Raw genomic sequence first — 21075 nt, forward strand, 5'->3', positions numbered from 1 at the left:
GGCGCGATCAGCCATGATCACAATGAATGGTGGTGCTGGCTCCAAGGGCCGAATGGCCTCCTATTTTCTATGTTTCTATGACCTCAAGACTATCCTTCAACCTTCATCACAATCCTTTCATTGTTTCGGGTTGATGTTCAGGAATTCCCTCAAGGACCTTGTTGGAGAACATTTGGGCCTAGACTGCAATGGTACAAGAATGCAGTCTGTCAGTGCTATTTCATGATAACAAGAGTTGAACAATTAATATTTGTTTTGACAGCAGAATTCTCATCTCAAGAATAAATGTAAAAATATGTATAATTGTTTTCGGCATCCAGTATCAGCCCTATTGGTACACTTGTACACATGCTTTACTCGTTCTTCCAATTGGATATTTTTTGGAAATATTCCCGTTTTAATTATGTGGTATTCTTTAAGTTTCTATGCATGAACGTGTAGGTAATTCTGTTCAATTAAATACACATGCCACAGAATGAGCAAATTTTAAGCATTAATTATTTTTACGGGTGCCGCCTCATTTGTATAGTGGAAGAGAACTAAAATAATGTTGGTATAATGTGAAGCCATTTTCTATCTATAGGGCTTGAGCCCCTTCTCTGCTAGCATCAGTGGCCCAGTGGTAGAGTTGCTGCCTTACCGCTCCAGTGACCCGGATTTGATCCCGACTGCGGGTGCTGTCTGTACAGAGTTTGTATATTCTCCCTGTGATGCCATGGGTTTTCTATGGGTGCTCCGGTTTCCTCCCACACTCCAAAGATGTACAGGTTTGTAGGTTAATTGGCATCGGTAAAATTGAAAATAATTCCTACTGTGTCAAATGGCGTTAGTGTATGGGGTGATTACTGGTTGGCGTGGACTTGGTGGGCGTTGTATCTCTAAAGTCTAAATCAAGAAGATTTTTATTCTGCCTTATACAAAGTGAGGAAGTGTTTGTTGCTGTTTCTCATTGTATAAAATCTATGGCTACAAGTTGGCCAAGCCCATTTCTTAGCTTTAAATTGTTGCAGGAAGTAAAGATTGAGGAAATATAAATGAAAAATATTTAGTAGAATTAAAGTATCTTCAACACCGTCTTCTGAGAGAATGAGGTGTTACACTTAAATTATTGTTTCAAGGCTGGAGATTGTTGGCAGAATTATGATTAAGCTATGAAATTGAGCTTTTAGGAACTTACCAACACCACAAAAAGAAAATTGCATCAGCCCTAACTTGCACTTGCTTGGGTGCTAATTTGGTGAACAAATATCCTAATGTATTCATTTAATTACTAAGGCCATAATTGGATTTTGCAACTGTGTATCATGTGGATGAGTAAGGAATTTCAGTTAACTTCTAATAGATTTGTGTTTGGTATCTGTATATTGATGTTGCTGTCCATTTTATCTTTTAGAGTGGGTGCTGTTAGTCTCACTAAAGCTTGATCTGCTAATTTTGTACACAAGGTAGTTGATATCTGGTAAATAATGTGTTGCATGGTTATTCATTAATGGTGATAATAAAATGCTTCAAGATGGTGATTTTTCAGAAGAAAATCAGGTAGTTAAACAAAAGTTTCCAGTTGGGAGACCGCTTTGCGGGGCATGGCAACGGCGACTTCTCCCACTCGAATTGCGGGGTTCATAGTGACCTGGAGCGGGGCCTTACACCGCCCGACGCGGCTTTAAATTGCTGCGGACTTGCTAGTGCCTGCCGGGGGCTCCAACATCAAGACCAGGAGCAGGGCCTTACATCGCCCGGCGCGGCTTTAAGTGGCCGTGGGACTTGCTAGTGCCCGCCGGGGACTTTGACTTTGACTTCGGGAGAGGAATGGAGAGCAGGGGAGAGACAAGACTTTGCCTTCCATCACAGTGTTGAGTGTGTCTTGGTTCTTTTCTTGTATGGCTGCAGAAACCAAATTTCGTTTGAACCTCATGTGAGGTTCAAATGACAAATAAATGGTATTGTATTGTATTGTTTGGACCATGCGAAAGTGGACTGTTTCTAAGTTGGACTACCCCAGACCTAAAGCTTGTGTATGTTGGCGCTACCTTGAAAGTCGGCAGTTTTGGTATGATATTTAAATTTTAGTTCATCTATTGTTGGAATTTTGACACAATTGTGCCTGTTCCTAACATTCATGACTACAGATAAGCTTATTTGACAAAGGAATATAATTTTAAAAAGTGCATTTCTCTAATCGGTTTTCTATTTCTGTTCAGGAAGTGTGCACTGAGTGGTCAAACTAAAACTTGTAAGCACCGCATTAAGTTGGGAGATTCCAGTAGCTACTACTATGTTTCACCATTTTGTAGATATAGGGTATGTATGTTACACGTTTAAAAATATAAATAATTGCTCTTTCTAGTATTTTCTGATGAGCAGCTAATAAATTATTATTTTTATTTGAGAGCAAGATATTAGTGTTTTTTTGTCTTTTTTTAGATTATGTCTGTATGTAACTTCTTCACTTACATTCGATATATTCAGCAGGGTCTAGTTAAACAACAAGGTGAGTACTTATTTGAAAATTGAAAATGCTATTTTGATGGTAATTAAGGAAGCATTGTCATTTGTGATTTTGCAATAAAACTGATTAAAGACAAATTATGCCTTCCTACATTTAGCTGAAATCCCAAAACACTGACATGGAATTTCTTTACTTGGTTGCAATGACAACTGACATTAGTCTTACTAGTCAGGAACAGAAGAACGTGAGAAGCATAATGAGGCCATTAGCCCCTCGATCCTGCTCCACCATTTCATAAGCTCATTTATCTTGGCACTGCTTTCCGGTACTGACCCATATCTCTGCAGGTTTGTAAGTGCTACCAAGGAGGGTTTAAACTAGATTGGCTGGGGGACAGAAGCCAATGCAGTAGTGAGGCAAGTTGGAGGCTTGAAGTTATACAGTAGTCAATAATGGCAAGTTCAGTAGACTGGACAGGCAGAGGCATGTCAGAGATCGAGGAATGATGCTTGGAATAAATTGCATTTATTTCAACGCAAGAGGCTTGATGGGCAAGGCAGATGAACTCGGGACATAGGTACATGCAACTGGGATGTTATAACTGTTGCAGAAACCTGGCTACGGGGGGGACAGGACTAGTAGCTTAATTTTCTACGGTACAGGGCTGACTTTACTGAAGGATTGCCCAGTGAGGCTACATGGATGGACCTGAGAAAAATAAGGGGATGACATCTTGTTAGGATTGTAGGCCCACAAATATTCAACGGGAATGAGAGGAAAAAATATGCCAGGAGATTGCACACAGTTGCAATAATAATAGGGTTGTCATAATAGGAAATTTCACTTCCCCAATAGAGACTGGGACGTCATAGTGCCAAGGGTTTGGGTGGGGCGAGATCTGTCAATTGTCTTCAGGAATGTTTCCTCAGGTAATATGTAAAGGCCCCACAAGAGACAGCAAAGGACCTGCTTTTGGTAAATTGGGCAGAGCAAAAGACTTAAGTGTTAAGGGGTGAGCACTTTGAGACCAGTGACCACAGTTCGATTAGGTCTATGGATAAGGACAGGGACGGTCCACAAGTTAAAGTTCTAAGATACACACAAAAAGCTGGAGTAACTCATCGGGACAGGCAGCATCTCTGGAGAGAAGGAATAGGTGACGTTTCTGGTCGAGACCCATCAGTCACCCATTTCTTCTCTCCAGAGATGCTGCCTGTCCCGCTGAGTTACTCCAGCTTTTTGTGTCTTATCTTCGGTTTAAATCAGCATCTGCATTTCTTTCCCACATAGTTAAAGTTCTAAATTGTGGCATGACCAATTTTGGTATTGGACAAGAACAGATTTTGCCACTGAAAGGAAAAGGTCAGAAAGTCATATTCAGTGAGCAACTGCCAACAGGAACAGAAGAGCGGGACTTTTAAAAGTCAACAGCCAGTTGTTGAGGCACATTCAGTCTGGGAGCTGAAAGCAGTTAGCATTTAGCAAAGAGACTCAAAGATGATGTGTGGCCTCCCTGGAGCCATGGTTCAGGATGTCTTGGAGCAGTTGCTGAATATTCTCAAGGGGAGGGCAGGCAGCTGGAAGCCATAATGCACTTTGGCACAAATTATATTGGTTGCAAAAGGAATGTGGTCCTATAGAGTGAATATAGAGAGCTAGGAAAAGGTTAAGTTGCAGGGTCTCAAGGGTAGTAATCTTCAGATTGCTCCTGGAGCCATGTGCTAGGGAGGGTAGGCACAGGAAGCTGGGACAGGTGCGTTTGTGACTGAAGAATTGGTGCAGGGACAGGGATTCCGATTTTTTGGACCATTGAGGCATCTTCTGGGGCAGTGGTAACGTACAAGATGGGTTGGGTTGCACCAGGAGCCGATATCCTGGGTTGGCTAATGCTACATGGGCAGGTTTATACTTGATTGGCAGGGTGAAGGTATCCAATGTAGGATGAGGGTATCCAATGTAGGAGTGAGCAGGTGAGAGGCTGCCAGTCGTTACAGTGGGTGATGACAGCAAGTTCGGTGGACAAGATTGGCAGGGGCACAGAAGGGAGTGAGGCAGAACAGTTGGTTTAAGTTGGTTTTATTTCAATGTGAGAGACCCGACAGAGTAAGGTGTATGAGCTCAGGGCGTGGATAGGTATGTGGAACTGGGACGTTACAGAACGTGGATAAGAGAGGGACAAGACTGGCAGCTTAATATTCCAGGGTACTGGTGCTACAGACATGATAGTAGTGGGGAAAGACAGATAGATGAGTAACGAACCTTGCATGATGAAATAAATTGAGGCTCTGGTCAGGAAGCAGAAGTAGACATATGTCAGGTAAAGGCAGCTAGGATCAAGTAAATCCCTGCAAGAATGTAAGGAATCGAGGAGCATACTTAAGAATAAAATCAGGAGGGCAAAAAAGGAGCATGAGATACCATAGAGTGATTCAGCTTGGAAACAGGCCCTTCGGTCCTACTTGCCCGCACTGACCAACATGTCCCAGCTACATGAATCCACCTGCCTGCGTTTGGCCCATATCCCTCCAAACCTGTCCTATTCATGTACCTGTCTAACTGTTTCTTAAACATTGGGATAGTCACTATCTCAATTACCTCCCCTGGCACCTTGTTCCATACACCCACCACCCTTTGTGTGAAAAGGTTACCCCTCAGATTCCTATTAAATCTTTTCCCCTTCACCTTAAACCTATGTTCTCTCGTCCTCGATTCACCTACTCTGGGCAAGAAACACAGCATTTACCCGAACTATTCCTCTCATAATTTTATACAATTCTATAAGATCCTCCTGACTCCAAGGAATAAAATCCCAGTCTACTTAACCTCTCTCTATATCTCAGACCCTCTAGCCCTAGTCACATCATTGTAAATCTTCTCTGTACCCTTTCCAGTTTGACAACATCTTTCCTATAACATGGTGCCCAGAACTGAACACAATACTCTAAATGCGGCCTCTCCAACATCTTATACAACTGTAACGCTCTGACTGTTGAAGGCCAATGTGCCAAAATCCGTTTTGACCACCCTACCTGCGACTCCACCTTCAAGGAACCATGCACCTGCACTCCTATATCCCTCTGCTCTACAACACTCCTCAGAGCCCTAGCATTCACTGTGTAGATTCCACCCACGTTAGACTTGCCAAAATGCAACACTTCACAATTCTGTGGAATTAAATTCCATCAACCAATCGATCAAGATCCTGCTGCAATTTTTCACAACCATCTTCACTATCTGCAAAACCACCCACTTTTGTATCATATGCAAACTTGCTGATCTTGCCATGAATGTTCTCATTCAAATCACCTAGATATCAATCAATCAATCAATCAATCAATCAATCAATTAGTTTTATTCGTCACATTGCACATAAAGTGCAAGTGAAATGAATTTGTCAGCAGCGGTACAATGATAAAGAACACACAATACACAATAAAAATTTAACACAAACATCCACCACAGCATTCATCACTGTGGTGGAAGGCACAAAATTTGGCCAGTCCTCCTCCATTTCCCCTCGTGGTCGGGACCAGAGTCCAGAGTCAGTCCAGGATCGGCTCTTCCTCACCGGAGGCCGCGGATTTAGGTTGGTGTAGGCCGCAGGCCGGCGGTCGAAGATTTAAAGTCCCCGCCGCAGCCAGAAGCACCGCAGACCGCCGGGCCGGCGGTCGAAGCTCCTCTCTAGGGGTGATGGTAAGTCCACGCCGGGTCCGCGGTAGAAGTTGGCCGCGGGCCGGCGGTGGAAGCTCCTTCTCCCGGGTCCCCCACGAGGGATCCCGGGCTGCGGACGCCGCGCCGCGCCAGCGAAACGGAGCGCTCCACTCCAGCGAGCCCCAGCGAGGGCTCGCCCGCTCCACGCCGAGAGTCCACGCTACGCCCGCCGCTGAAGCCCCGGGCGCGTCTCCGGGAAAGGCCGCCCGATACTCGTTGTTAGGTCACGGGGGAGGCGACCTGGAAAAAGTCGTCTCTCCATGGAGGAGGCGACCAAAACGGTTTCCCCCTCACCCCCCCACACCACCCCCCACACAAGAAACACAAAAAACAAAAAAAGTTGGAAAAAAACGGACACGCTGCTGACAGGGCACCGGCTTGCAGCGTCCCCACCGATAAACATTAGTGGGCCCAGCACCAAACCCTGAGGCACACCACTAGTCACAGGCCTCCAGTCTGAGAAGCAACCTTCCATCCATGAAGCCAATTTTCTATTCAGCTATCTCTCCTTGGTTTCCATGCGATCTAACCTTCCAGAGCAGCCTACCTTGCCGAATGCTTTGCTGAAATCTATATTTACAGCTCTGCCATCATCAACCTTTTTGGTCACACCTTCAAAAAAAATATTTGGAGCTTCAAACTGGTTTGATTTAACCTGTTCCTTACCTCTTGCTCCTTCCAACTGAAATAATATATTTTGCAATTAAGTGTTCATGCAGTTATATATAATGTATATTGAACGTATTTTAGATGAGTCCATGATGTTAAAATGTCTGAATTAATGTAATTTCTGCAAGGCATCGTTCAGTGAAAATTTTTGGGGAGTTTATTATATCTCAAAATATGACCGTCATTCTATCTATTGCTTATGTGGAAAAGAGTTTAAAAATCAAATCAATATGTCTTCTGTCAAAATCTAATTGTAGTTAGAATTTTAATCACGAGTGCAAGCTCATTAAATCAAGAGTAGTACTGACTAATTATTTTGTTTTGTTTATCATTATTTTTACAGTTGAACAAATGTTTTGGGAAGTGATGCATCTGAGGAAGGAAATGTCACTAGCCAAACTTGGATTTTACAAGGAAGAACTCTAAGATTCAGTCTGGAAAATAAAATGCATGAGCTTTGAGTGATCAACAATGTGGTTTCCAGAACTTCCTAGTCTGAAATATTTTTTTTTCTTATAATAGGTGTATCATCTGGTTCTTTTTCCCTAGTGACTTGTACTTAAGTGACAAAAGACGGTTTCCTTTCTTGCAAGTATTTAGTATTGTCATTTTAAGAACTATTTGGAGAATTTGCAACTGTATCAGTGGCACACTATAGAAAAGAGGTGGGTGGAATAAGAGCAGCTGAAATAAATATTGAGCTCAGTTAAGCAATTTGTTTGCTGGAGAATTGGATGTTTGTGTATTAGTTGTGTTTTCATACGCTTTATTTCCTTTTTTGGATGTAAATCATTTTTTCCATTTGAATTTAACATGTATTAATAATGGTTTGAGTTATTCAACTTTTGCATCGTGCACTTTAGTGTTTTCAGAGAGCAAACTTTTTTCAAATCTATAGCCAACAGACAGTAAAGATTAGTATGAAATCTATTAATTATATATGACTGTAACAATCTAAACATTTCCTAAATGGCAATAAATCTATTCTGGTAAATGTTCTAGCTTGCAGCTTTGAATATTACCTGCACATGATGGTTATATGGGAATATGGATTATTCTGAATCACTAGAAATTAATAATGTGAAATTAATGAAATATTTGACCTATTGAGAGAGCATTATTCCTATCTTTTTATACTTCAATAGAATTACAATATGAAAATTCAAAATATCTATCTCATTTCCTTCATCAATGTCATTTAATGTTTCCTGCACATACCACGTTGTCACTAGGATGAGTTTGGGGAATAAATTGTTTTTGACTAGGCACCCTGCAATTTTATTCTAAATAGACAAACATCTTTGTCATTGACGCTTATCAAACGTTTGTCTGCACTAGGTGATTGTGTTTTTGTTATATTCCTGCTCTCCAGAATGTTTCCTGAGGATGCCAGGGAATGGATTTTGACCGGATTTCTTCCAGCCCGCTATGAAACCTTTTATTTGTAAAGAGGGGAATAATGCATACTGCATATGGTTTCCCGTAGAAATCATTAGTTTCTTGGGCAAAATAATTCACCTCTTTGTTCAATGTCACTTCCTGTTCAACATGCATTTTCAATTGGACTCTTCTGTGAAAACAAAGCTTCTGCAATTATACAAAAAGAAAATACTGTAGATGCTGAAACTTTAAATTAAAAACGCCCAGAGTCAAGTAGCATCTGGAAGAAAGAAACAATTAATGTTTCATGTCAATTAGCTTTTCTGTCAAATTTCTGTTTTGAAGACCAAGATTTTGTTTCTCTGCAACGTCTGCAATGGTAATTGCATTGCAGATCACTGCTTTTTCTGTTCTTGTTTGGAGTCTTGTACACCATGTGAGGAATTGTGTAAAGGATAATCACTCCCTCCAGCGAGCAAAATTTGAAAAGGAGTAAATACCAGCAGCAGAGGAAATGGACAGATGGTGAAAATAAAAGCTGCTGAAATAGAGTTCAGTTATGTTAAGCGACATGTTTGCAACTCAAATGAGTTTGGTCTATGTTTTAAAAGTAAATAAAATGCTAAAATTGGCTTGTTTGTCATATAGTATGCTTTTATTTTATTTGGGATAACCATCTGGTAAAAATAATGACAAATTAAGTCATCAATGAAAGCAACAAATTTCAGTCACTATTTGGAAATCCATAATAATACAGATATGGCTAGCGCTGCACGGAACTGATTATTTTTGGGGGGGGGGGGCAATAATTATCAGGAGCCCCCGTGAACACAGATGTGATGATCTCTGCAGGATTTTTCTTGCCAGTGTACTGCTGCTGAATATCTTGTGTTGGAATCTTAGCTTATTGGGGTTCTTTTTGGGCTCTTTAGCATTTACCTTTGGCATAGAATTCCCAACCACATTATTTTGAACAGAAATTTATAAGACTGCAGAGAAGATGATTTTTTAAAGATTACCTTTTCTGTTTAATGTTATTTATCTAAATATTAAAATAAGTTTTATATGTTTCTGAATGTCAGAGTAATCATAGCTGCACTGTTGAGAAACACATGAAGCTGCAATGGCGAATTACAGATGATCTAAAACATTCTTCGATGAAGGAGTAAGCTGGAACCACTGAATTACTTGATTTACTTTGGATGTTGCTGTTGGAGGTGTGATTATGCTTAATTTATTTGGCACTTTTCACACCAAAGCATCTTGACGTTCTAGTCAAAATGAAAGCCTTTCTGTGTTTAATGGTTTACATTGGGGAAAATGCTTACAATTCTGGGGAAATCGGTGAAGTAGAACTTTTAAACTATATTCCATTGCAGGCCCTCTGTTTCTCTTTTTTTAATGCAAACATATTGAAATAAAATAATGTTTGAATGGAGATCATAAAACTAGCATACTGTTATAGCAACTCTGTGTCACAAATGTCCTTCAGGCCTTTGCATCTGCCACCGTTGGAGCTCTGGCCTATGTATTACGTCAGATTCAATAGTGATCGTTGGACATTTAGAGATGATTTGGCAATACTGTTCATGTATAATAATGCAGAATTCATTCAGATGGAACATTCGTAAGTTTTATTGTAATAAACCGACTACGTCAATTTAGGTTGTAATTATAGCCGTCTTCAGTGAAATTTGAATTGGCATCTTTCAACAAGTTTAATACGTTCCACATATTTTAAAGTTTTTCAATACAATTGAAACATTTGAATTGGGATTTCCCCAGCTTCTGAAGTGAGATTACAACTCTTAGCTCTGAATTTATCCAACATTGAAGCATTGTGCTGTGGAAAACACCCGACTTGGATCTGCACATTTCATTTGCAAAAATACTATTTTCCTTTGAAATATATTTGGTTGGAAATTGTGGGCTGGCAACAGAAAATAAAGCAATTTTGTTTTTTTGTGTTCTCAAATTAGTTTGTGACTATATTGTCTAGGAAACGCCCTAATACAAGATTACTGTGCTTGATTGAGACTCGAATCTGCTCTGCCATTAATATGATCGTGGCTTATCTTCTATATTGATATAATGTTCTTACCACCTGCCAGATATCTATTAATGCTTTTTTTGTGTCTGTAAATGTACCCAGTTGCTTGGCCTCCACAGCCTTCTGAGATAGAGAATTACCATCCTTTGGGTAAATAATTTTTTTCCTTGGCTTGGTCCTAATTGACTTGCCCAGTAACCTGAGTCTGAGAACCCTAGTTTGAGATGCACCTTCCCTCCTCTCAACCCCAATCAGGCGAAATCCATTCCCTGCACCCAGTCTATTGAGCTATGTTAGAACAACAATCAATCTTCTGGATGAACTCAGCAGATTGAGTGCATGGAAGGGAATGGTTAATGTTTTGGCGTAAATCCCTGTATCAGGTCTGATAGGGGAGATGGCCAGTATAAAGAGGGAAAAAAAAGGGGGATGAAAAAAAACAAAACACATTGAGCAAGATGTGGGGAGGGTGAAGGCGAAAGCAGTTGCTATATACCTACAGCAATGCAAAGTATATAACTTGGTAACTTGTATATTATGTTTTCAGTCACAAATTTTTTCTGTGGATTTAAAACACAATTTGAATGAAATTGCATATTGCAAAGGTGATTTTTGATACTATCTGAGTGATAATAATGAAGAAATTCCATGGAATATCTATTATAACTAATTTTGCCACCACCCTCGGTAAATAACATCTGGTTCGGCAATTCAGCAGATGCTTGCTTTAAGCCTGAATGAAGGAAGTGACGGCAGGAATAATAGGAAATGGGGGCGGCTAAAAACCTGCAACTGTTTAAGGTCAAAGACTTGTCATTAGAGCTGGGAAGGTGAGAAAATGGAAAGGGGGTGTCTGGGGTAAAACTGAGGTGACCATGGCATAGATAACAAACCTGTTCTGCATTTTACATTCTGTGGGAAGGAACTGCAGATGCTGGTTTAAGGTGAAGATAGACACAAAAAGCTTGAGTAACTCAGCGGGACAGGCAGCATTCTGAAGAGAAGGAATGGATGACGATTCGGGTAGAGACCCTTCTAGAGATGCTGCCTGTCCCGTTGAGTTACTCCAGCTTTTTGTGTCTCCATTTTACATTCCTCTGTATGTTCTCACCCTCTAACTGCTCCCATTCACGCACTGACCAGAGAAGCTTGGGGTGACGCCGTCGGCGATGGCAGCCTTGCCAACGGTCCGTCTGTCTTTTCGACTTTTTCGTTTTATTTTAGTGTGTTTTAAAAGTATGTGTTAATGTTAATGTTCTCTGGTTTGTTTTATGTGGGGGAGGGGGTCGGGGGAAACTTGTTTTCAGTCTCTTACCTTGCCAGAGATGCGATTGTTTTCTGGATCGTATCTCCGGTCACTCTGTGGCCTGACATGGAGCTGACGGCCTTGCTCGAGACTGACTTTGAGCCCCATCACTGGGCTGTGGATTTACCATCGGAGCCTACAATCCGTTCCCTGGGACCGCGGCCTGCGGATTTCACCATCGAGGGGCTCGCAGTCTCGGGTAGAGACTGATGTTGGGAAGCTCCAAAGTCGCAGGTGGTTCGACTAACCCCGACCCGGGGTCTGTTCGCCCAGCGCAGGGAGCTGGGATCCCCCTGATGCGGGAGCTTGATCGCTCCGACGTGGAGGGCCCGACCGCCGACTATGGGAGACAAGATCGTCCCATCAACGGAAGGCTCGAGGCTCCCCGACCGCGGTAGAACAAAGAAGGGAAGAGATTGAACTTTTTTTTCGCCTTCTATCACAGTGAGGAATGTGGAGGAGTCACTGTGGTGGATGTTTATGTTAAAATGTCTTTTGTGTGTTGTTGCTTTTTATTGGTATGACTATGGCAAATCAAATTCCTCGTATGTTGCAAAACATACTTGGCTAATAAAGTATGATTACGATTACGATTACAACATATCACCATGATCACCCCTGTTTTACTTTATCAGAGACATCTTTCTCCACTGACCTCCCTGCAGCTTTCCTTTCCTTGCCAATTGTGACAAAGGTTCTTTGACCTAACATATTAGCTCTGTCATCCCAATATGGCCTGACCTGCTGAGTATTTCCAGCATTTTCTGTTTTTTTTATTTTGAGTAAGAATAATAGGCCTTCGGGGTTGGCTACCATCGATCATCTAAGAAGATAGCAACACATTTTCAGCACTCTTTTGAAATGTTTCTTGAAATTGTCATTCTTATTTTTCCCATCATTTTCCCCTTTTAAAAAAAATACACCATCAGTAAATGCATGACCAGACAACTGTGGAATAAATAGAGCAGTTTATCAAAGTACAGCATTTATGTTACTTGCGCAAGAACCTCACTGCTCTCTGCAATAAAATCTAATTGCAGCAATTTGCTTGGACTGAGTACAGTAATGAGGTGCCCGGTCAAAGGTCTTTCCAATGTTGAGAATGAAGAAAGATTTCCTGCATTAAGTGCACTTATTTAAACATACAAAAGACCCGAGGAAAACTTACCACCTTGGAAGTGTACGGCAACCATGAAGATCAACGTGCTCACTGCACAAGACCTGCACCAATACACAAGTGCCGTGTATACGAGGATGCCTCTTGTGCAGTTTGTGGAATGTGAGGTGGAATCCTATTCTGAATAGCTGAACAGTTTTTAATTGGGAGACGTTTCAGTTTTGAGTGCTCTTGAGACTCAACATGGATGTTTTAGGAGAAAATGAAGCCCTGCAGCAGTTTTTTGATGGTAAGAACAAACTTTAAAGGCTGTCCTCAATTTTTTGTCGTGTGAAAATAGACTGTATTCTGTGGGATGTGCTCTCATTTTTGATTGATTATGTGGAATGGTCAGAGATATAGAAGTTGGAATATTAATATACGTCAGTGATGTATCCTTTTCTGAAATGCCCATTTGCACTATTTATTTTTCCGTAGTTCCCCCTTGTGTCATGTCTCTGAAACACAATTAACCTCTCTATATTATGTACAATTTGCACAGTTGGCGTTGAGGGAATAGGGAATGCGGTGTTTAGTTTCACTCTTAGTAAAAATAAATTGTGCTATGGTCATTGAGAATTGGAGCAAATGGCACTCTTACTACAAGTTTTCTTACTTCAATTCTTAATATGGTTTTGTTTATACTCAATTGCAAACTATAGATCATAGAAACTGTATCGAAAGGAAAAACCTTTCCAAATGTTTGTGCTCAGATACAAATCTAGAAGGAAGCCCACATTTTATGACATCTAGCCAAGTAATGATTAAGTATAATTATCTAATGTATTTTCTTGGTTGACTTTACTTTGGGTAGTAAAATGAGTCGCCCTTCAATGACTCTTAGATCATTGATCAAATTCCATAGATTCATAGTGGAACGCCATTTAGTGATTACATTCAAGGCATTCCTAATCCCAGCCAAGATAATGATTTAATCCCACGGACTACATAGTAAACAATTTTGAGGCTTTATGAAAATCTTGTTGGATGCCCAAACTTGGTTACTACATTGCAGTGAGTGGATTGAGATAAATTTTCGGCACATGAATTATATAGAGCTGCAGTGTCTAACCAATATTACTCTGAAGAAATTATCTCACATTTAACAGGAGAGGCTGCCATAGGCTGTATTGAATAAATTGTCTTGATTGCTGCTTAATAGATTCTTAGTTTTGAGTCGTATGCCCTAATGCATCTCCAAATCTTTGGCAGTATTGGCAATATATATTCCAAAATATATAATGGCTAAAACCTAGCAATCTTCTCAAAGAATTCATACATGCATTCTGGAACAATGATGCAGATTGCAATTTAACCCCTTTTTCTGGCGCTGGTTATCCCTAATATTTACTAGCATGACTTCTATAACTTGAAAGTGTATTGACCATACCAACAATGGATGAGAGAGTCGGAGGATGACTCGTTGCAAAGCAACGGAAGAAACTAAAGCGCAGCAGCATATTTCTGAGAAATTGACGAGCGTGGGAGATAGTTGCATTTAAATTGTGTGCATAATTTTCATAATCAATTACAGCACCATGATGATCAAGTGTGGAATTAATCTGTGGTCTCTAATCTCATTGTACTCTTGACATCCTCCAATTTCTAAGACTGCCTGTTGTCCCTTTTAAATATTCCTACATAATTTTCTTCCATTCAAATCTCCAACACGCGACTGAATGCATGAGCATGTACAGCCACACTTTCTCAGTTTCTGGATAACGACTTCTGACTCCAGCAGGTTGATATGATTTAAGATCCTTTACTCTTTTCAAGATGGTTTTGTGTATCCCTTAACAATATTCAACCATCTACTCCGTTAAATGTGACAGAGCAGGGACTAGAAGAGGAAAGGCAAATGTGAAGTAACTTGCACTTTGCTGTACCATGAGTGCATTGAATCAGCTCTGAGGTGTAATCCAGCAACCTAGTGTAATCGATTTGTGGTTCCTTACTCCTAAAATAATTAATAATTGCTGTCTGTTTGATTTGGGTTTTTAGCAGATTTTAAACTGAACACGATACATTCTCTCACATTGCAGAGAATCCCTAAATGGTGCTAATAACTGCCAATTTGTAGTCTTGTCATTTGCAAAGCTAAATTTGTAGATGGCTATTTCTGGGAATGTTTAAATTCAGACTATTACAGCTAACTGCATAAACTGCAGTCAAGGAGGAGGGAATAATAGGGCTTACCAGAGCCCTATACAACTGCAGAAGAACCTCTTTAAATCCGCTTGTTATGAAGGCCAACATTCCATTAGCTTTCGTCACTGCCTACTGTACCTGCACGCCAACATTCAGTGACCGATGTACAAGGACACCCAGGTCTCACTGTACCTCCCCCTTACCTAACCTAATCCCATTGAGATAATAATCTGCCCCCTTGTTTTTGCCACCAAAGTGGATAGCCTCACATGTATCTATATTATACTGCATCTGCCACGTATCTGCCCACTCACTCAACCTGTCCAGGCCACCCTGCAACCTCCTAACATCTTCTTCACAGTTCACACTGTCACCCAGCTTCGTGTCATCCGCAAACTTGCTAGTGTTGTTCCTAATTCCCTCTTCCAAATCATTAATATATATGGTAAACAGTTGCAGCCCCAACACCGAGCCTTGCGGCACTCGACTCGCCACTGCCTGCCATTCTGAAAAGGACCCGTTCACTCCTACTCTTTGCATCCCGTCTGCCAACCAATTTTCTATCCACGTCAACACCATACCCCCAATACCATGTGCTCTAATTTTAGTCACCAGTCTCCCGTGCGGCACCTTATCAAAGGCTTTCTGAAAGTCTAAATACACTACATCCACTGGCTCCCCTTCATCCATTTTATTTCACATCCTCAAAAAATTCCAGAAGATTAGTCAAGCATGATTTCCCTATCATAAATCCATGTTGACTTTTACTAGTCCTTTTACTGCCCCATTATTACCTCTTTATTAATAGTCTCCAGCACCTTTCTCACCACCGAAGTCGGGCTAACTGGTCAGTAATTCCCTGTTTTCTCTCTCGCTCCTTTCTTGAAAAGTGGGATAACATTAGCTATCCTCCAATCTACAGGAACTGATCCTGAATCTATTGAACATTGGAAAATGATCACCAATGCATCCACTATTTCTAGAGCCACCTCCCTGAGGACCCTGGGATGCAGTCCATCAGACCCCAGGGATTTATCATCCTTCAGTCCCATTAGCCTACCCAATGCTGTTTCTCGCCGAATGAAAATGTATTTCAGTTCCTCGACCCCCTTATATCCTCTGTACTCCAGTACTTCTGGGAAATTGTTTGTGCCTTCCTTAGTGAAGACAGATCTGAAGTACCTGTTCAACTCTTCTGCCATTTCCTTGTTCCCCATAATAATTTCACCCGTGTCTGCCTTCAAGGGACCCAAATTTGACTTTGCTACTCATTTTCCCTTAACATATCTAAATAAGCTTTTACTGTCCTTTATATTCCTGGCCAGCTTTCCTTCATACTTCAACTTTTCAGCCTGTATTGCCCGTTTTGTTTCCTTCTGTTGTCCTATGAAAGTTTCCCAATCCTCTGGCTTCCGGCTACTCTTTGCTGTGTTATACATCTTTTAGTTTTATTCCATCCCTAACTTCTCTTGTCAGCCACGGTTGCCTCCTACTCCCCTTAGAATCTTTCTTCCTTTTTGGAATGAAATGATCCTGCGTCTTCCGGATTGTGCCCAGAAATTCCTGCCATTGCTGTTCCACCGTCATTCCTGCTGGTATCCCTTTCCAGTCTACCTTGGCCAGCTCCTCTCTCATGCCTTCATAATCCCCTTTGTTCAGTTGCATCACTGCCACTTCTGATTTAACCTTCTCCTTCTCAAATTGCAAATTAAAACTAATCATATTATGATCACTACCTCCAAGTGGTTCCTTTACCTCGAGTTCTCTTATCATATCTGGTTCATTGGACAACACTAAATCCAGAATTGCCTTTTCTCTGGCCGGCTCCATTACAAGCTGCTCTAAGAATCCATCTCGGAGGCACTCTACAAACTCTTTCTTGGGGTCCTGATCCAACCTGATTTTCTCAGTCTACCTGCATATTGAAATCCTCCATCACCACAGTGGCATTACCTTTGTTACATGCCAGTTTTAACTCCTGCTGCAACTTACACCCTACATCCGGGCTATTTGGGGGTATGTAGATAACACCAATTAGCGTCTTCTTGCCTTTACAATTCCTCAACTCAATCCACAGTGACTACCTCATCAGTCCCCATGTCTTCCCTCGCAAGGGACTGAATTCCATTCCTCACCAGAAGAGCTACCCCCCTCCTCTGCCCACCTGCCTGTCCTTTCTATAGGATGTATAACCCTGAATATTAAGTTCCCAGACCCGATCCTCCTGCAGCCATGTCTCGGTAATCCCCACAATGTCATATCTAGCAACCTCTATCTGAGCCTCAAGCTCATCTACTTTACTTCTTATACTTCGTGCATTCAAATACAGTACTTTTAATTCCTTACGCATCTCACCATTCACATCGATCCCTACTACACTTGGCCATACTCTCCTATCCCTTTGTGAGCTTTCTTTCCCGTTAATTCTGGGGTCATTAACGATCCCTTTACTCCCTTTCCCTTTAACTCCGTCCTTGACTATCCCATTTAACACCCCCCCCCCCCTTATTTAGTTTAAAACCACATGTGTCACAGTGGCAAACCTGCCTGCCAGAATACAATTCCCCCTTACTCCAAAACAGATCTCAGTAGTCTAAGAATCTAAATCCCTGCCCCCTGCACCAGTTCCCCAGCCACACACCTCCCTGTTCCTGCTCTCGCCAGCACGAGGAACTATAAGCAAACCGGAGATAACCACCCTGGAGGTCCTGCTTTTCAGCACTTTTCCAAGCTTTCTAAGGTCACGCTTCAGAATAATCATCCCCTTCTTTCCGACACCGTTTGTGCCAACATGCACTAAAACTTCCGGCTGTTCACCTTCGCCCTTGAGGATTTTCTGCTCTGACCAAATAGTGATTCAAATTTGTGATATTAGATTAACCCCATGAACGTTTGTGGAGGTGGACAGTTTTACTGCCTTGTTAAAAAGACTGATGCATTAGGTATGTTATTTGAAGAGTTACATTTATTTGCAAATAATTCACTTCTAGAAGTTAATATAATTCGCCTATAAGGTGCGACATTAAGTACCATGTTAATTTCTATTTTGAGTCATTATTTCAAGCATGGTTTGAACCATTGATAGAGCAAATCTTCCTCTTTGCCTTGTTCATCAGTGCATATCACATGGATGGGGCAAGCTGAATGCCGAGTCCCTTTTGGTTCCCATTCAGTGTCACTGAAAAGTGAACAGTTTGGAAACACAAAAAATTGCAGATTATGGAAACGAGGAAATAAAAACTTCTGAAGAAACTCACAGGGTCAAGCAGCCACTTGATGGCAATGGGACAATCGACGTTTTGGAGCAAGACCCTACATCAGGATTGAGAGCGTACATAGAACAGTCCAGCAGTGGAACAAGCCCCTCAGTCCACAATGTCTCATGCTAAACATGATCCCACTGATCTCTGCTTGCATGTAACAATTATCCCTCCATTCCCTGCATAATCATGTGCCTGTCTATAAGCCTCTTAAATTCCACTATCTAAAGGGAGCGAGAGGGAAGGGTGGAAGTGGTTTTCAGGTGATAGGTGGAACCCCTCCACTCCGGTCTCTATACTGGCTATCTCCTCCTACTCACAGTCCTGATGCAGAGTCTTGACCCAAAATATTCACCATTCCTTTCCCTCTACAACTGCAGCTTGATCTGCTCAATTCCTCCAGCCGTGTGTTTTTGCTGGGAGCTACAGTCATACAGGTTGCATTGGTATGAAACTGTCCATCCCACTCTTGATCTCGCCGATCCATCATTGGCCCCCTTCACCATTCAAACAAGACAACATAAACTTGAGGAATTGTTATCTGGACATAATACTGCCTTTGAGGGTCAATATGGGGTTCCACAATGTTGGATAACTTTGTTCTTCTCTTTTTAACCTGACCTGGCTAATTCTGTGAAAGAACATCTGTCTGTAATATTAACTACTTAATAAAAATACTCTCTCCATCTATAGTACTCAATATGTTGTGTGTTTTCTGCTTTCACCTTTTCTCTTCAGATTGCAGCACCAGCATCAACCAGTTTTGTTTTTCTCTCTAACTCCCTTTGTTAATATATTCAATTCATTGTGATCATGGCTAGAATATCATGCAGAATTATCACAACTGCCCCATTATTTCACCCTATCAGAGACATTTGTTCCACACATTGCTTTATCTTTTCTGCAACCTGGTATAACTTGTTCTTCTATTTCTCAATCTGATGAAACAATCTAGGTTCCACAGATTCTATTTGGCCTGCTGAGTGTTTCCATTATTTTCTGTTGTTAATCCACATTTCCAGACAATGCATCTTTAAAAATATATTTTCAGTTGAGTTTTCTCCATGAAGCCTGACCCGCTGAGTTACTCCAGCTTTCTTGCAAAACCTAAATTAAGCATTGGAGAGTAAGTGGCTCTTGATAGCACGTTCAATGTCTCATTCTAGCACTCGACTGATGAAGATGCACAGTTTCTTCCCAGCTGTTATCAGGCAACTGAATCATCCTACCACAACCAAAGAGCGGTGCTGAACTACTATTTACCCTTTGATGACCCACGGACTATCCTTGATCGCGCTTTTCTGGCTTTACCTTGCACTAAACGTTATTCCCTTATCATGTATCTATACACTAAATTAATCGATTGTAATCGTGTATTGTCTTTCAGCTGACTGGTTAGCACGCAACAAAAGCTTTTCACTGTACCTCGGTACACGTGACAATAAACTAAACTAAGATGAGTAGACTGGATAGTTATTAACTAGATTTGGTTTGTCCTGCGTTTTGTGATCAGGATGCATATGGATAAAATTGTACATTTTTGGGTTGATGTTTAGTTTGTTAGTTTAGTTTATTATCCCATGTACTGAGGTACAGTGAAAAGCTTTTTGTTGTGTGTTATCTAGTCAGTAGAAAGATTGAAGAATCTTTCTGAAACCCAGTCTGAAACATTGCCTATTTCCCTTGCTCCATAGATGCTCCCTCACCCGCTGAGTTTCTCCAGCATTTTTGTCTATAGTAGAAAGATTATACCTGATTGCAATCAAGCTATTCACAGTGTACAGATACAGGATAAAGGAAATAACATATAGTGCAAGGTAAAGTCTGATTAAAGATGGCCCGAGACTTGTAACTGGTCTGCAACAATTCTGTAGTACATTTTCTGTAAGGGTGGGATCCCCAGAGGAAAATGAGATGGATTATTCGTTCAGGCTGGGTGCTACAGCCTTTCTTTTGCACGTGCTTGGCCTCAAGTGGGGTTATACAGCTGCCACCTCCCATTATATCTCATGACTAGATAAAGCATATTTGCAAAGCTTTATTCGAATTTTGTGGGATCACTTAGTTTTAATTATTGCATGCTGTTTTTACCGTTCAGCTAGATGAAGCCATTTTGTGTCTGAAGTTGAATAGGTAATGGGTTGGCTTGGATTTTCCTCACTTTACAGTTTGGGCTTCCAGCTCCTGCCTCTTCTGTAAGTTAATGATAACCCCTTCATCCTGAAATCTGCCTCTGCCCATTTCTTCTTCAGCTCCCATTTCTACCACCGTCTTTCTGACATCCTCAAATCTACCCTTATGATTATTGTTCTGATTTTTTAAAATGTTTCCATTTCCAGCCTATGCTATTTGAATAGTGATTTCCTGACTGCTATTATCAAAAACCTTATTGTTATGCTGATTAGGTTCTTCATCGATTAATTTATTGTGTGACAGTGCCTTTTTGCATTTTTAGCAAATGAGCAAACTTAAGTGCTATGATCTTCCAAACTACATCTACAGATGCATGTGCCATAAAATATATGCTGTTTATTACCTCTGTGTATTATGAACTAAACTTCAGTTGTGTAAAGTATCAGATCTTATTTTGCCCTCTCAGGTAAAGATGTCACTGGAGAACTGGAGAATCTTTTTGTTGACACCAGTATGTTGGAAGCATATATTAGTAATGAGTTAGAACCAGGACCAATGTAAGTAATCTTTTGACATGGACGACTTGTGCGAATAGTTTTGTGGCATCATTGAGTTGAATGTTAAACTTGACTCTGAATTGCAACTTTGATTTTATGCTTGTTTTATTTATGGCTTTGAGGGTCTGATGAGTGAATCACTGTCAGATATGCCAATAACACTGACTGAATGTATTTTGTCTCTGATATATGTGACCTGATATATGTGACCATGTAAGTTGGGTGCTGGTGGGCTTTCCGCTGTGATATATGGAGT

At 41.0% G+C, this 21075-nt stretch overlaps 2 protein-coding genes across 5 annotated transcripts in view; both read left to right on the plus strand.

The window, feature by feature from the left end:
* The window catches only part of LOC116984079 (RAB3A interacting protein), a 36934-nt gene extending 28093 nt beyond the window's left edge, over positions 1-8841 (plus strand). For all 4 annotated transcript variants that reach the window (XM_033038159.1, XM_033038160.1, XM_033038162.1 and 1 more), the window contains 3 exons: positions 2202-2301; positions 2425-2491; positions 7173-8841. In XM_033038159.1, the coding sequence (XP_032894050.1) occupies positions 2202-2301; positions 2425-2491; positions 7173-7255 (250 nt within the window). In that variant the 3' untranslated portion in view covers positions 7256-8841. The remainder of the gene's footprint in view (positions 1-2201; positions 2302-2424; positions 2492-7172) is intronic.
* Positions 8842-12925: 4084 nt separating this feature from the next.
* myrfl (myelin regulatory factor like) overlaps positions 12926-21075 on the plus strand; it is a 55640-nt gene continuing 47490 nt past the window's right edge. The window contains exons 1-2 of the mRNA XM_033038384.1: positions 12926-12971; positions 20729-20819. Of these exons, the coding sequence (XP_032894275.1) occupies positions 12926-12971; positions 20729-20819 (137 nt within the window). The remainder of the gene's footprint in view (positions 12972-20728; positions 20820-21075) is intronic.

This window comes from Amblyraja radiata, chromosome 19 (genome assembly GCF_010909765.2).
Source record: "Amblyraja radiata isolate CabotCenter1 chromosome 19, sAmbRad1.1.pri, whole genome shotgun sequence".
Taxonomy (NCBI): domain Eukaryota; kingdom Metazoa; phylum Chordata; class Chondrichthyes; order Rajiformes; family Rajidae; genus Amblyraja; species Amblyraja radiata.